The sequence below is a fragment of the Coregonus lavaretus genome, assembly GCF_964263955.1.
Source record: "Coregonus lavaretus genome assembly, chromosome: 21".
NCBI classification, from domain to species: Eukaryota; Metazoa; Chordata; class Actinopteri; order Salmoniformes; family Salmonidae; genus Coregonus; species Coregonus lavaretus.
In genome coordinates this window covers 30342047-30358744 of record NC_140008.1, presented here as the reverse complement: position 1 = coordinate 30358744, position 16698 = coordinate 30342047, and the positions used below count along the sequence as shown (strand labels likewise).

The 16698-nt window shown below is 42.3% G+C and overlaps 1 protein-coding gene across 2 annotated transcripts in view; it reads left to right on the top strand.

Moving 5' to 3' along the window:
* Positions 1–11656, top strand: part of LOC311149285 (regulator of G-protein signaling 8-like) — a 31510-nt gene extending 19854 nt beyond the window's left edge. The window contains exons 2-5 of one of the 2 annotated variants that reach the window (XM_084186413.1): positions 862–966; positions 1208–1269; positions 9597–9763; positions 10663–11656. In XM_084186413.1, coding sequence (XP_084042539.1) covers positions 866–966; positions 1208–1269; positions 9597–9763; positions 10663–10857 — 525 coding nt within the window. In that variant the 5' untranslated portion in view covers positions 862–865 and the 3' untranslated portion in view covers positions 10858–11656. The remainder of the gene's footprint in view (positions 1–861; positions 967–1207; positions 1270–9596; positions 9764–10662) is intronic. The other variant, XM_084186412.1, reaches the window with a different exon arrangement.
* Positions 11657–16698: the final 5042 nt, after the last annotated feature.

Genomic DNA, 16698 nt, shown 5'->3' with positions numbered 1-16698 from the left:
CTCACAGCAGTGCTTGGTGTGTTTGGTGTGTGTGTTATCAGGGGGAATAGGTGCATGGTAGAGAGGCTCGTGGCTCACAATCCAGATTGGATGTTCTCTGGTTACTAGCTGATGGGTATTCATGTTGGCTGCTCCACATGGAGCTACACCTGCTTTCTATGTCTATCTGGTGAATCTCTTTAGAGCAATGACTCTAATCAGACCCATCAGTATGTCTGTCTGTCTGATCTATCTAATCCTACAGCAGCTGGCCAATAGGTCATGATATTAAACATTACTGTTTGATAAGTAAGGTAGGACAATACTGGCCATTTAATTCATTTGATGATTACATCAACAACCGGTGTGCATGATACACCATAGAAATAAACATTGAACAGATTGATTGTGTGTTATGTAGTGTGAGTGAGTAAGCAGAAATATGTTGAAGGCAAATAACCATGTGTCATCAGGTCGGTGCAGATTAAACAAATGTGAAGTGATGTTTTAGTAAACTTCATGACGCACATCCTGAAACAGTGCTCTCCCACTTCCAACATTTGAGCACCTGGATCCAAAAATTTCATTTTGCAGTCATTGGACGGGTCAATACATTGATCCACAGGCCGTGGCCTTGCTCATGACTGACCCATCAGCATACTGAATATAGGTAGGAGGTTTAGATCTGAGCACTTTCCTAGAAAACTATGTTTAGAGCTGTAGGTGTACATGTTCGTTAGCTAAAAAGTAGCTGTGAAGATGAATTTCTACATCAGAGGACAGTCTAAATTTGATATAATTTATTTTGATGTCATGTGATCAATAATCAGGAGAGGTACTTTCTTATATGCTTCTATTCAATTATCCCATTCATGTGAGTAGAACCATGAAGACCAGACTAGGCTGCCTGTCCAATAAGTCTGACTCCTACCCTGACTTCACTGAGTTCCTGCCCCCTGACCAGGACAGGGCCACCAGATGCCTAAAGTAAGACATTTTAATCAGATTACATGGTGCCAGTCTCTTCCATTGATATAAAATGTAGGTATTATTACTCACAATGCTAGAAATATGTAATATATAAAGGATTACCCGATAGATGGTGTAGACTCTTTTAGAGCAACCTCTAAAACTGTTAATGTGTGTGTGTTGAATTGCCTTGAACTGCATGCATGGTTGCATACACATTTGAAAACATGTCACTGTATCTCTCTGTCTTTTCTTTAAGGCTGTCAAAAGATGAAGTCGTTCCATGGGCAGATTCCTTCGATGTTCTTCTGTCGCACAAGTGTAAGTCCCTTTTTATTTACAAGTAACAGTTGATCCTTCTCTTTAGAGTTAGATATGAGAAATTGAAGCAAAATATGGAGGAAACAATATTTTACCTTTTATCAACCAACCCCCCCAAAAAACTGTGTCCATGCCATTGTTAGGGAACTGTTAGAAGCAAACCAGGCAACTATACAGATTACATTTTTTCCTCAGTCCCATTCTATATCCCTTCTGTTCCCTTTGAAAACATGATTGCCTCTCTATTTCCTTTCACAAGATGATTGTCTTTCTGTTTTCTATCTGAGGATGGCTCCCCACATCAGTCCATTTCTCTCCCCCTAAACCCTTCTTATGTAAGATCCCCTGTCTGTCTGGTTATTGATGTGTGACTCATTGTGTGACTCCTCAACACACAATGAGTCACACTCTTGGTTGTGACCTCCTTTGTGGATTACACATTAACGCACGGAGGAGATGGCTGCAGTTTTACGGGTTCCCAACCAATTGCACTATTGTGTGTGTTTTTTCGCGTTATTTTTTCTTTAACGAGTCGGACGCGAAGGATTTACTTCAGACACCCGACAAGGCCCAAATCCCCGTCATTCGCAGGAGAAAGAGACTGAGATATCGGGGACGTAGGTCGGGGTGCCTTATAAGGATCCGACGGCGAGTGTGTAATCTGCCTCTACCATCAGTCCTATTAGATAACATACAATCATTGGATAACAAAATAGACGCGCTACGATCACGAATATCCTACCAACGAGACATTAATATGCTTCACCGAGTCGTGGCTGAACGACGACATGGATAACATACAGCTGGCGAGGTATACGCTGCATCGGCAAGATAGAACAGTCGCCTCCGGTAAGACAAGGGGTGGCGGTCTGTGTATATTTGTAAACAACAGCTTGTGCATGAAATCTAATATTAAGGAAGTCTCGAGGTTTGCTCGCCTGAGGTAGAGTATCTCACTATAAGCTGTAGACCAAACTATTTACCAAGAGAGTTTTCATCTATATTTTTCGTAGCTGTCTATTTACCACCACAAACCGATGCTGGCACTAAGACCGCACTCAATGAGCTGTATAAGGCCATGAGCAAACAGGAAAACGCTCATCCACAGGTGGCACTCCTAGTGGCCGGGGACTTTAATGCAGGGAAACTTAAATCCATTTTACCTCATTTCTACCAGCATGTTAAATGTGCAACCAGAGGAAAAAAAACTCTTGACCACCTTTTCTCCACACACAGAGACGCGTACAAAGCTCTCCCTCGCCCTCCATTTGGCAAATCTGACCATAATTATATCCTCCTGATTCCTGCTTACAAGCAAAAACTAAAGCAGGAAGCACCAGTGACTCGGTCAATAAAGAAGTGGTGACGCAGATGCTAAGCTAGACTGGAATATGTTCCGGGATTCTTCCGATGGCATTGAGGAGTACACCACATCAGTCACTGACTTAATCAATAAGTGCATCGATGACGTCCAGAAGCCATGGGTTACAGGCAACATCCGCACTGAGCTTAAGCGTAGAGCTGCCGCTTTCAAGGAGTGGGACTGTAACCCGGACGCTTACAAGAAATCCCGCTATGCCCGTCACACAGGCAAAGCGTCAATACAGGACTAAGATGGAATCGTACTACACCGGCTCCGACACTCGTCGGATGTGACAGGGCTTGCAAACTATTACAGACTACAAAGGGAAGCACAGCCACGAGCTGCCCAGTGACACAAGCCTACCAGATGAGCTAAATAACTTCTATGCTCGATTCGAGGCAAGCAACACTGAAGCATGCATGAGAGCATCAGCTGTTCCGGACGACTGTGTGATCATGCTCTCCGTAGCCGATGTGAGTAAGACCATTTAACAGGTCAACATTCACAAGGCCACAAGGCCAGACGGATTACCAGGACGTGTACTCCGAGCATGCGCTGACCAACTTGCAAGTGACTTCACTGACATTTTCAACCTGTCCCTGACTGAGTCTATAATACCAACATGTTTCAAACAGACCACCATAGTCCCTGTGCCCAAGAACACTAAGGTAACCTGCCTAAATGACTACAGACACCGTAGCACTCATGTCTGTAGCCATGAAGTGCTTTGAAAGGCTGGTCATAGCTCACATCAACACCATTATCACAGAAACCCTAGACCCACTCCAATTTGCATACCGCCCCAACAGATCTACAGATGGTGCAATCTCTTTTGCACACCATACTGCCCTTTCCCACCTGGACAAAAGGAACACCTACATTAAAATGCTATTCATTGACTACAGCTCAGCGTTAAATACCACAGTGCCCTCAAAACTCATCACTAAGCTGAGGACCCTGGGACTCATCACAAAGCTCATCACAAAGCTCAGTCCCCTCCTGTACTCCCTGTTCACCCATGACTGCATGGCCAGGCATGACTCCAACACCATCATTAAGTTTGCCGACGAAACAACAGTGGTAGGCCTGATCACCGACAACGATGAGACAGCCTATAGGGAGGAGGTCAGAGACCTGGCCGTGATGATTGTGGACTACAGGAAAAGGAGGACCGAGCACGCCCCCATTCTCATCGACGGGGCTGTAGTGGAGCAGGTTGAGAGCTTCAAGTTCCTTGGTGTCCACATCACCGACAAACTATCATGGTCCAAACACACCAAGACAGTCGTGAAGAGGGCACGACAAAGCCTATTCCCCCTCAGGAGAATGAAAAGATTTGGCATGGGTCCGCAGATCCTCAAAGATTTCTACAGCTGCATCCTGACTTTTTGCATCACTGCCTGGTATGGCAACTGCTCAGCCTCCGACCGCAAGGCACTACAGAGGGTAGTACGTACGACCCAATACATCACTGGGGCAAAGCTTCCTGCCATCCAAGACCTCTATACCAGGCAGTGTCAGAGGAAGGCCCTAAAAATGGTCAAAGACTCCAGCCACCCTAGTCATAGACTGTTCTCTCTGCTACCGCATGGCAAGCGGTACCGGAGCACCAAGTCTAGGTCCAAAAGGCTTCTTAACAGCTTCTATCCCCTAGCCATAAGACGCCTGAACAGCTAATCAAATGGCTACCCATGTATTTTCATCATAGGTACACGTGAACTATGACAGACAAAATGAGACAAAAATTACCAGAAAATCACATTGTAGGATTTTTTATGAATTTATTTGCAAATTATGGTGGAAAATAAGTATTTGGTCAATAACAAAAGTTTCTCAATACTTTGCTATATACCCTTTGTTGGCAATGACACAGGTCAAACGTTTTCTGTAAGTCTTCACAAGGTTTTCACACACTGTTGCTGGTATTTTGGCCCATTCCTCCATGCAGATCTCCTCTAGAGCAGTGATGTTTTGGGGCTGTCGCTGGGCAACACGGACTTTCAACTCCCTCCAAAAATTTTCTATGGGTTTGAGATCTGGAGACTGGCTAGGCCACTCCAGGACCTTGAAATGCTTCTTACGAAGCCACTCCTTCGTTGCCCGGGCGGTGTGTTTGGGATCATTGTCATGCTGAAAGACCCAGCCACGTTTCATCTTCAATGCCCTTGCTGATGGAAGGAGGTTTTCACTCAAAATCTCACGATACATGGCCCCATTCATTCTTTCCTTTACACGGATCAGTCGTCCTGGTCCCTTTGCAGAAAAACAGCCCCAAAGCATGATGTTTCCACCCCCATGCTTCACAGTATGTATGGTGTTCTTTGGATGCAAATCAGCATTCTTTGTCCTCCAAACACGACGAGTTTTTACCAAAAGGTTATATTTTGGTTTCATCTGACCATATGACATTCTCCCAATCCTCTTCTGGATCATCCAAATGCACTCTAGCAAACTTCAGATGGGCCTGGACATGTACTGGCTTAAGCAGGGAGACACGTCTGGCACTGCAAGATTTGAGTCCCTGGCAGCGTAGTGTGTTACTGATGGTAGGCTTTGTTACTTTGGTCCCAGCTCTCTGCAGGTCATTCACTAGGCCCCCCCCGTGTGGTTCTGGGATTTTTGCTCACCGTTCTTGTGATCATTTTGACCCCACGGGCTGAGATCTTGCGTGGAGCCCCAGATCGAGGGAGATTATCAGTGGTCTTGTATGTCTTCCATTTCCTAATAATTGCTCCCACAGTTGATTTCTTCAAACCAAGCTGCTTACCTATTGCAGATTCAGTCTTCCCAGCCTGGTGCAGGTCTACAATTTTGTTTTTGGTGTCCTTTGACAGCTCTTTGGTCTTGGCCATAGTGGAGTTTGGAGTGTGACTGTTTGAGGTTGTGGACAGGTGTCTTTTATACTGATAACAAGTTAAAACAGGTGCCATTAATACAGGTAACGAGTGGAGGACAGAGGAGCCTCTTAAAGAAGAAGTTACAGGTCTGTGAGAGCCAGAAATCTTGCTTGTTTGTAGGTGACCAAATACTTATTTTCCACCATAATTTGCAAATAAATTCATTAAAAATCCTACAATGTGATTTTCTGGATTTTTTTTCCTCAATTTGTCTGTCATAGTTGACGTGTACCTATGATGAAAATTACATGCCTCTCTCATCTTTTTAAATGGGAGAACTTGCACAATTGGTGGCTGACTAAATACTTTTTTTCCCCACTGTACGTCATTTAGCAGACGCTCTTATCCAGAGCGACTTACAAATTGGTGCATTCACCTTATAGCCAGTGGGATAACCACTTTACAATATGTTTTTTTTTTTTTTTTTTTGGGGGGGGGGGGGTAGAAGGATTACTTAATACTTTTCCAGGTATTCCTTAAAGAGGTGGGGTTTCAAGTGACTCCGCTGTCCTGGCATTGTGAGGGAGCTTGTTCCACCATTGGGGTGCCAGAGCAGCGAACAATTTTGACTAGGCTGAGCGGGAACTGTGCTTCCGCAGAGGTAGGGGGGCCAGCAGGCCAGAGGTGGATGAACGCAATGCCCTCGTTTGGGTGTAGGGACTGATCAGAGCCTGAAGGTACGGAGGTGCCGTTCCCCTCACAGCTCCAAAGGCAAGCACCATGGTCTTGTAGCAGATGCAAACTTTAACTGGAAGCCAGTGGAGTGTGCGGAGGAGCGGGGTGACGTGAGAGAACTTCAGAAGGTTGAACACCAGACGGGCTGCGGCATTCTGGATGAGTTGTAGGGGGTTAATGGCACAGGCAGGGAGCCCAGCCAACAGCGAGTTGCAGTAATCCAGACGGGAGATGACAAGTGCCTGGATTAGTACCTGTGCCGCTTCCTGTGTAAGGCAGGGTCGTACTCTCAGAATGTTGTAGAGCATGAACCTACAGGATCGGGTCACCGCCTTGATGTTAGCGGAGAACAACAGGGTGTTGTCCAGGGTCACGCCAAGGCTCTTTGCACTCTGGGAGGAGGACACAACAGAGTTGTCAACCGTGATGGCGAGATCATGGAACGGGCATTCCTTCCCCAGGAGGAAGAGCAGCTCCGTCTTGCCGAGGTTCAGCTTGAGGTGGTGATCCGTCATCCACACTGATATGTCTGCCAGACATGCAGAGATGCGATTCGCCACCTGGTTATCAGAAAGGGGAAAGGAGAAGATTAGTTGTGTGTCATCTGCGTAGCAGTCAATGTACTGGTACATTGACTCTGTACCAGTACCCCCGTATATAGTCTCCTGAGTGGCGCAGTGGTCTAAGGCACTGCATCGCAGTGCTAACTGTGCCACTAGAGATCCTGGTTCGAATCCAGGCTCTGTCACAGCCGGCCGCGACCGGGAGACTCATGGGCGGCGCACAATTGGCCCAGCGTCATCCAGGGTAGGGGAGGGAATGGCCGGCAGGGATGTAGCTCAGTTGATAGAGCATGGTGTTTGCAACGCCAGGGTTGTGGGTTCGATTCCCACGGGGGGCCAGTATAAAAGTATTCATTAACTGTAAGTCGCTCTGGATAAGAGCGTCTGCTAAATGATGTAAATGTAAAATATAGCCTTGCTACTGTTATTTTACTGCTGCACTTTTTTTCTTGACCTTTTTTTTTTTACTTATCAATTTTTTACTTAACACTTATTTTTCTTAAAACCGCATTGTTGGTTAAGGGCTTGTAAGTAAGCATTTCACTGTAAGGTCTCCACCGGAGCATGTGACAAATAACATTTTATTTGATGTGCAAATACACACATGCAAACACACACACACTCACAAGCACACACATATGGTTCACGTGCAGGCACACACACACGTGACAGGTTAAGTGTGTTCATAATCACAGGCTGTCTGAGGTATCCATCTGGAGGGTCTGTCAGTGTTCTCTCTCTCTCTCTCACTCACACATACACTCTCACTAGAGAACCTGACAAAAAGGACAGAAAAGGCTGTGAAAGCTTTAGGCTCTCCACAGGGAGTGGAAAATTAGACTGCACAGTAGGAAGACAGACGACCGACCTTGACTTTAGTTCTAGTTATTTTTTATTTTTTATTTTGCAGTGTGTCAATGAACAACAACTTGCTGTGTTTTAATATTACTAGTTGTTCCTGGTTTTCTCTCTCTTTTTTGTACTGCCTTCACTGTTTCTGGCTTTCATAATTGCCTCAGGCTCTGTTCCTTTAGTGTTCCTGAAATGCAACCTAAAAGTCTTAAACGTTCTGTTTACTTTTTGTGTTGTTTTCTTGTCAGGATACCTAATAGTTTAATAAAGTCATTATATAATATGTTGTCCAAACTAGAGATACACGCACAACTCAAGTCATACGGTAGTGTTATCTTAATGGGCATTTGTAATGTCATGCGTGCATGTTTCAAATTAGCATTTGTCTCTATTGAGTTAATCAAGCATAGTATACAGTATACTGTAGACCCTACTACTAACTCTTTAACAGGTGGTGCAGTTGTATAACATAGACAAATTGGTGTAAACTTCAATCATGGTTTGGCGTCACATCCACACGTAACCTCTTATGAACCTAGCTGCTTGAAAGTCTAGGGTCTCAGTCTGCTTGTTCCTGGAAATGACTAATATTATCCTCAGACAGAAGGGGACAAAGGCAAACACGTCTGTAACCGGTTTTGGCAAACACAAATGAGTAAAGAGACCTTAAAGCTGAACTAAATCCATGTCTACGTTTTTCAATATTAACTTAGAATCTTTACATGTACGTCAGCTCTCTCTGTGTAGTGTGTTTCTGCATTCTGTAAGGAAAATCGAATGAGAGTGAGAAATTAACACTGACCTGCAGTACATTCACTACCAAATCATAGCATATTCCTAAAGAGACTAATTAATAGCCTATTCCTAAAGAGGCTAATTAAAACCTCTACAAATCTAAGCTAAGATATGGAATTGTTTTAAGATGGTGATACGATGGATAATTGAGCTATTTGATTTAGAATTTTAGCATGCCTTTAGGTAAAAGAAAGTTACAATTAAACATTATTTGATAGAATATTGAATTTGGCCTTTACTACTATAGCCCATAGAAACGCATTGAAAAACACATTAATAAATGGCAAAAAGGACAGTCATAAGGAATACGGTCATAAGGAATAAGGTTTTGAAGTGTCTGTCCTATATCTAGGAGATATAAGAAAGTTTAGGATTATTATTTTTGGGGGACACATATTTAAGAATAAAGCAGGGCGAGAAAATCTTCCTCCAAGCAAAGTTCAATGACTTAGAGGTCTGCTTTTTATTTTGAACACTGTCTGTTGACAAGGCTGCATGCAGTCACAGTGTCCCTGGTGATTTTCATATAACCAGTGTGTAGTGAGAGTGTGTGAGTAATGTTGGTGATAGGGCCTCTACTGCTGCTGCTGGGCAAATGTTAAGCAAATAAAGAGGGAGGGAGGGAGGGAGGGAGGGAGGGAGAGAGAGAGAGGGGAGGAGGGAGAGAAAGTATGGAGAAAACATGTTCACATGACACGGCCGATTGCAAAACATGACCTCCTTCTGTGTTATCATTGATGTCAGACAAATTGATCACTTATCTTTGATTGATGAAGACAGACAGCTCATTGAAGGTTTGTGGGCCATATGTTTATGTTCTAATCACAAAGCTGTTTCCTGTGCTGAGAACAAGAGCACGCTCTGCATCTCAGACATTATCATTGCATGATAAACAACCCTGTTAGTATCATGTGAACTACAGCTGCTCTCTGTAGAAAAAAAGCACATAAGTTCCAAAGAAACTGGCCCATGTTCAGAAATAGGTACTGGGATACAATACAGATCTTTGTAATGACACACACACACACACACTCTCTCTCTCTCTCTCTGTCTCTCTCTCTCTCTCTCTCTCTCTCTCTCTCTCTCTCTCTCTCTCTCTCTCTCTCTCTCTCTCTCTCTCACACACACACACTTGCTGTCCGTTAGCTCTTCTAACTGGCTGATGGATGTTTTGTGTCGTAGATGGCCTGGCTGCCTTCCGGGCTTTTCTCAAGACGGAGTTCAGCGACGAGAACATTGAGTTCTGGATGGCCTGCGAGGAATATAAAAAAATCAAGACTCCCGCTAAATTGATGAACAAAGCTAACAAGATCTACAATGAGTTTATCGATGTCAAGGCTCCCAGAGAGGTTTGTGTTCGATCAACTGACTAATGATGCAAAATATTCACTTTGTCTCTTTTAAGGCCAGACACCACACCCTAATAGGGTATTTTTTTTCCCTTAATCATATCACAATCAACTTTTGCGAGTTGAATGCGGACACAAATATAATACTTTTTTAAATTAAATATTTTCTGAAATATTATATTAAAATATGCAAATTATGTGTTCTAATTAAATATTTGCATATCACACAAATACATTTTTCTGGACACTGAATGAAGACAGACTAAATAATTTTGTTTAATTTTGTTAAGACACTCCATGACTGGACTTACGCATAGACGATTGTGGAAAAATGTTTCTATCTGTAAAATATTAAGGAAAGGTACGTAAAATGCCTTTTTGGCGCATTTTTCAGAAGAAAATGTAATCTAGTAAATAAATCTTCAAAGTAAGTTACTACATATAGGCCAGTTTGTAACATTCTCTATGAAATGGGCTTTTAAATTATGTGTGATTAAATTAGCTTTGAAATTATTTGTAAAAGTGGTTACAATTCATTACTTTTTGATGAGTAAGATAAACTAATGAAAATATTAATATTAATGGACCAAAATACCAAAACATTTCTAAATTGATAAGCACTGTATATGTAAAAATGGCATTTCAGTCTGTGGTGCCTGGCCTTCAATGCAAAAGGCTATAGGTTTGTTTTTAATCTGGGGTTACTACGTGTCAGATTACATTTTTTATCCACAACCTCCCAATATTACTGATAGGTACACATGACTACTGTATGCATACTTTTATTATATGGATTAATACTAATGTTGATGCTGTCCACAAACAAGTATTTCACAGGAAATTCACACTAAGAAGATTTGGATATCTAACATTTATTTTCCCTTCCTTGGTCCCTGTAGGTAAACATAGACTTCCGTACGCGGGAGGTGATGAAGCAGAGCCTTACGGAGCCCACCCCCTCCAGTCTGAATGAGGTACAGGCCAGGGTCCACAGCCTCATGGAGAAAGACTCTTACCCACGCTTTCTCCACTCCAAGATCTACCAGGACTTACTCAACACGCAGTACACACACTGCCAACGGAACTCTGTCTGAAGATCACAGACATGCGCCGTCGCAGATACACATACGCACACAAACACGCACATGCACATGCACACACACACACACAAAGAGTTGTGTTTGTCTTCAGTAGCTAGAACCCAATGAACCATTATTCCTCAAGTTCTAACTTGAGATTTCTATGCGCATCTCAATAACTCAAGTCTCCCATTGATATATTGAATCATGTGAACGTTTTTGGGTTATCCATACCATTATCAAATTAGGATTCTCCTCTCACAGAGCGATTCTTAGTATTTAGACATATTGTATCATCCTTCTTAGAACTGTGTCAATATAGTTTACACTTAGAAAACTAAATACCACAAGACTTTGTACTGTGTATCCTTTTAGTACTCTTATTAGAAAATGTGTTGTTGTTGATGATATGTTTTTCTCCTATCACTATAGTTCATTTTGGTGTCGATACACTACCGTTCAAAAGTTTGGCGTCACTTAGAAATGTCCTTATTTTCTAAAGAAAAGCAATTTTTTTGTCCATTAAAATAACATCAAATTGATCAGAAATACAATGTAGATTGTTAATGTTGTAAATGGCTATTGTAGCTGGAAACGGCAGATTTTTTATGGAATATCTACATAGGCTTACAGAGGCCCATTATCAGCAACCATCAGTCCTGTGTTCCAATGGCATGTTGTGTTTGCTAATCCAAGTTTATCATTTTAAAAGGCTAATTGATCATTAGAAAACCATTTTGCAATTATGTTAGCACAGCTGAAAACTTTTGTGCTGATTATAGAACCAATAAAACTGTCCTTCTTGAGACTACTTGAGTATCTGGAGCATCAGCAATTGTGGGTTCAATTACAGGATCAAAATGGCCAGAAACAAATAACTTTCTTCTGAATCTTGTCAGTCTATTCTTGTTCTGAGAAATTAAGGCTATTCCATGTGAGAAATTATCAAGAAACTGAAGATCTCATACAACGCTGTGTACTACTCCCTTCACAGAACAGCGCAAACTGGCTCTAACCAGAATAGAAAGAGGAGTGGGAGGCCCCGGTGCACAACTGAGCAAGAGGACAAATACATTAGAGTGTCTAATTTGAGAAACAGACGCCTCACAGGTCCTCAACTGGCAGCTTCATTAACTAGTACCCGCAAAACACCAGTCTCAATGTCAACAGTGAAGAGGCGACTCTGGGATGCTAACCTAGGCAGAGTTGCAAAGAAAAAGTCCAGTGTCTGAGTTCTTTTGCCCATCTTAATCTTACACTTTTATTGGCCAGTCTGAGATATGGCTTTTGTATTACATTTTTGCAGCAGTTCATGTGATATATACAGTATATGTGGGCGATTCTACATAAGTGGTGCAAATTGTGGGTTGGAAAAAAATCTAATCAGTATCATATTTTTCCTAAACTTTCAGCACACGTCTTAGAACAGATAGACATATCTCCTACTCATACACTTTGTTTGTATTGCACATTCGAAATGTTTACCTGAAATCCATACCACCCCACTAAATATCTCACCACCAAAACATAGAGAAAGTTGCAATAAAGGGAGAACCATACACAGTATTGATCATTTTGATTAACCTTCTATTATATATTAATTTTATTAATTTTATTTGTGTGCACAATTGCCAAAATATTAAAAACGTGATTTTTAACCTGGTTTGCAAAACCTTTGAATTTAATTTAGAGAAATATCATTTATATTGTTCTCTGTACAATTGTACATGTTGATTGTATGAATCTGAAACGTATTGATTGATTGAATTATTTGTGCATCTAATTAATTATGTTGTTAGATGTTAACATTTTTACTTTTCCTATGTTTATTTGGAAAAATAACAGGCTATTCGGTAGTGACTTCATTGTTTCGGTTGTGACCTGGCATACAGTGGGGGGGAAAAGTATTTAGTCAGCCACCAATTGTGCAAGTTCTCCCACTTAAAAAGATGAGAGAGGCCTGTAATTTTCATCATAGGTACACGTCAACTATGACTGACAAATTTAGAAAAAAAAATCCAGAAAATCACATTGTAGGATTTTTTATGAATTTATTTGCAAATTATGGTGGAAAATAAGTATTTGGTCACCTACAAACAAGCAAGATTTCTGGCTCTCACAGACCTGTAACTTCTTCTTTAAGAGGCTCCTCTGTCCTCCACTCGTTACCTGTATTAATGGCACCTGTTTGAACTTGTTATCAGTATAAAAGACACCTGTCCACAACCTCAAACAGTCACACTCCAAACTCCACTATGGCCAAGACCAAAGAGCTGTCAAAGGACACCAGAAACAACATTGTAGACCTGCACCAGGCTGGGAAGACTGAATCTGCAATAGGTAAGCAGCTTGGTTTGAATAAATCAACTGTGAGAGCAATTATTAGGAAATGGAAGACATACAAGACCACTGATAATCTCCCTCAATCTGGGGCTCCACGCAAGATCTCAGCCCGTGGGGTCAAAATGATCACAAGAACGGTGAGCAAAAATCCCAGAACCACACGCGGGGACCTAGTGAATGACCTGCAGAGAGCTGGGACCAAAGTAACAAAGCCTACCATCAGTAACACACTACGCCGCCAGGGACTCAAATCCTGCAGTGCCAGACGTGTCCCCCTGCTTAAGCCAGTACATGTCCAGGCCCTTCTGAAATTTGCTAGATTGCATTTGGATGATCCAGAAGAGGATTGGGAGAATGTCATATGGTCAGATGAAACCAAAATATAACTTTTTGGTAAAAACTCAACTCGTCTTGTTTGGAGGACAAAGAATGCTGAGTTGCATCCAAAGAACACCATACCTACTGTGAAGCATGGGGGTGGAAACATCATGCTTTGGGGCTGTTTTTCTGCAAAGGGACCAGGACGACTGATCCGTGTAAAGGAAAGAATGAATGGGGCCATGTATCGTGAGATTTTGAGTGAAAACCTCCTTCCATCAGCAAGGGCATTGAAGATGAAACGTGGCTGGGTCTTTCAGCATGACAATGATCCCAAACACACCGCCCGGGCAACGAAGGAGTGGCTTCGTAAGAAGCATTTCAAGGTCCTGGAGTGGCCTAGCCAGTCTCCAGATCTCAACCCCACAGAAAATCTTTGGAGGGAGTTGAAAGTCCGTGTTGCCCAGCGACAGCCCCAAAACATCACTGCTATAGAGGAGATCTGCATGGAGGAATGGGCCAAAATACCAGCAACAGTGTGTGAAAACCTTGTGAAGACTTACAGAAAACGTTTGACCTGTGTCATTGCCAACAAAGGGTATATAACAAAGTATTGAGAAACTTTTGTTATTGACCAAATACTTATTTTCCACCATAATTTGCAAATAAATTCATTAAAAATCCTACAATGTGATTTTCTGGATTTTTTTTTCTCTTTTTGTTTGTCATAGTTGACGTGTACCTATGATGAAAATTACAGGCCTCTCTCATCTTTTTAAGTGGGAGAACTTGCACAATTGGTGGCTGACTAAATACTTTTTTCCCCACTGTATACATTCAGAACTGAATTGCTTACTTAATTGATACTATATCTAATGGGGTGCATGTTATTGCCATATATTATTATCACAATTAATTACAAAATATTTTAAGAAATAGCAATATATAGAAGACTAGTCTAGATGGATGTAACCATTTGTAGTATTGGACATAGCTGTTGAGGGCTTCCACCATTTTAAAGTAGTGAACTGGTAGAGGAATCCAATGGGTTGGGAGCGATCAGCCAATGATCAGAGAGCAGTGTCTTATTCAAATTGGTTTGTCCTTGGTTTGTAAACCAAAAACTAAGGTATGGTTCGAGATCATGAGCCAAGGACAAAGCATAAACCAAGACATTGGTCCCAAGATCCAGACCAAGTGAGTTGAGACCTGGATCAGTTAAAGACCGAATTTGCATGGTCTTGAGTGATCTCAAGGCTACTACAGTCGTGGTCAAAAGTTTTGAGAATGACACAAATATTGGTCTTCACAAAGTTCGCTGCTTCAGTGTTATGAGATATTTTTGTCAGATGTTACTATGGTATACTGAAGTATAATTACAAGCATTACATAAGTGTAAAAGGCTTTTATTGACAATTACATTAGGTTTATGCAAAGAGTCAATATTTGCATTGTTGACCCTTCTTTTTCAAGACCTCTGCAATCCGCCCTGGCATGCTGTTAATTAACTTCTGGGCCACATCCTGAATGATGGCAGCCCATTCTTGCATAATCAATGCTTGGAGTTGTGTGGGTCAGAATGTGTGGGTTTTTGTTTGTCCTCCTACCTCTTGAGGATTGACCACAAGTTCTCAATAGGATTAGGTTCTGGGGAGTTTCCTGGCCATGGACCCAAAATGCCGATGTTTTGTTCCCAGAGCCACTTAGTTATCATTTTTGCCTTATGGCAAGGTGCTCCATCATGCTGGAAAAGGCATTGGTCGTCAACAAACTGTTCTTGGATGGTCGGGAGAAGTTGCTCTCGGAGGATGTGCTGGTACCATTCTTTATTCATGGCTGTGTTCTTGTGAGTGAGCCCACTCCCTTGGCTGAGAAGCAACCCCACACATGAATGGTCTCAGGATGCTTTACTGTTGGCATGACACAGGACTGATGGTAGCGCTCACCTTGTCTTCTCCGGACAAGGTGTTTTCCGGATGCCCCAAACAATCGGAAAGGGGATTCATCAGAGAGAATGACTTTATCCCAGTCCTCAGCAGTCCAATCCCTGTACCTTTTGCAGTATATCAGTCTGTCCCTGATGTTTTTCCTGGAGAGACGTGGCTTCTTTGCTGCCCTTCTTGACACCAGGCCATCCTCCAAAAGTCTTCGCCTCACTGTGCATGCAGATGCACTCACACCTGTCTGCTGCCATTCCTGAGCAAGCTCTGCACTGGTGGTGCCCTGATCCCGCAGCTGAATCAACTTTAGGAGATGGTCCTGGCGCTTGCTGGACTTTCTTGGGCACCCTGATGCCTTCTTCACAACAATTGAACCTCACTCCTTGAAGTTCTTGATGATCCGATAAATGGTTGAGTTAGGTGCAATGTTACTAGCAGCAATATCCTTGCCTGTGAAGCCCTTTTTGTGCAAAGCAATGATGGTGGCACGTGTTTCCTTGCAGGTAACCATGGTTAACAGAGGAAGAACAATGATTTCAAGCACCACCCTCCTTTTTAAGCTTCCAGTCTGTTATTCTAACTCAATCAGCATGACAGAGTGATCTCCAGCCTTATCCTCGTCAACCCTCTCACCTGTGTTAACGAGAGAATCACTGACATGATGGCAGCTGGTCCTTTTGTGGCAGGGCTGAAATGCAGTGGAAATGTTTTGGGGGGATTAAGTTCATTTTCATGGCAAAGAGGGACTTTGCAACTAATTGCAATTCATCTGATTTCTCTTCATGACATTCTGGAGTATATGAAAATTGCCATCATCAAAACTGAGGCAGCAGACTTTGTGAAAATTAGTATTTGTGTCATTCTCAAAACGTTTGACCACGACTGTAGGTCAAGACTCCATGGGCCCTCTCTTCAATTGTAAGAAACTTGAGTAGAGTAAACTTGAGTAGAGTACAGTACAGTATAGAAGAGTAGAGTACAGCAGAGCACAGTAGAGTGTAGTATAGTACAGTACATAACTGCACAGCACATTGTAGACGTTAATGTTTAGGCAATTGAAAGGTTGGAGCTCCGTGCTAGCTATGGATCTCAATACTCATCACTTTTTCTTAAAGTCTGCACTTGTCCATTACCCACATGGTGGTCCTCTGTAGCTCAGTTGGTAGAGCATGGTGCATGCAACTTTAAAATGGAGATAGCCTCAAAGTGCTACCCGTGATGTCAAAGACACAGATACAAATAATGAGACTTCTTT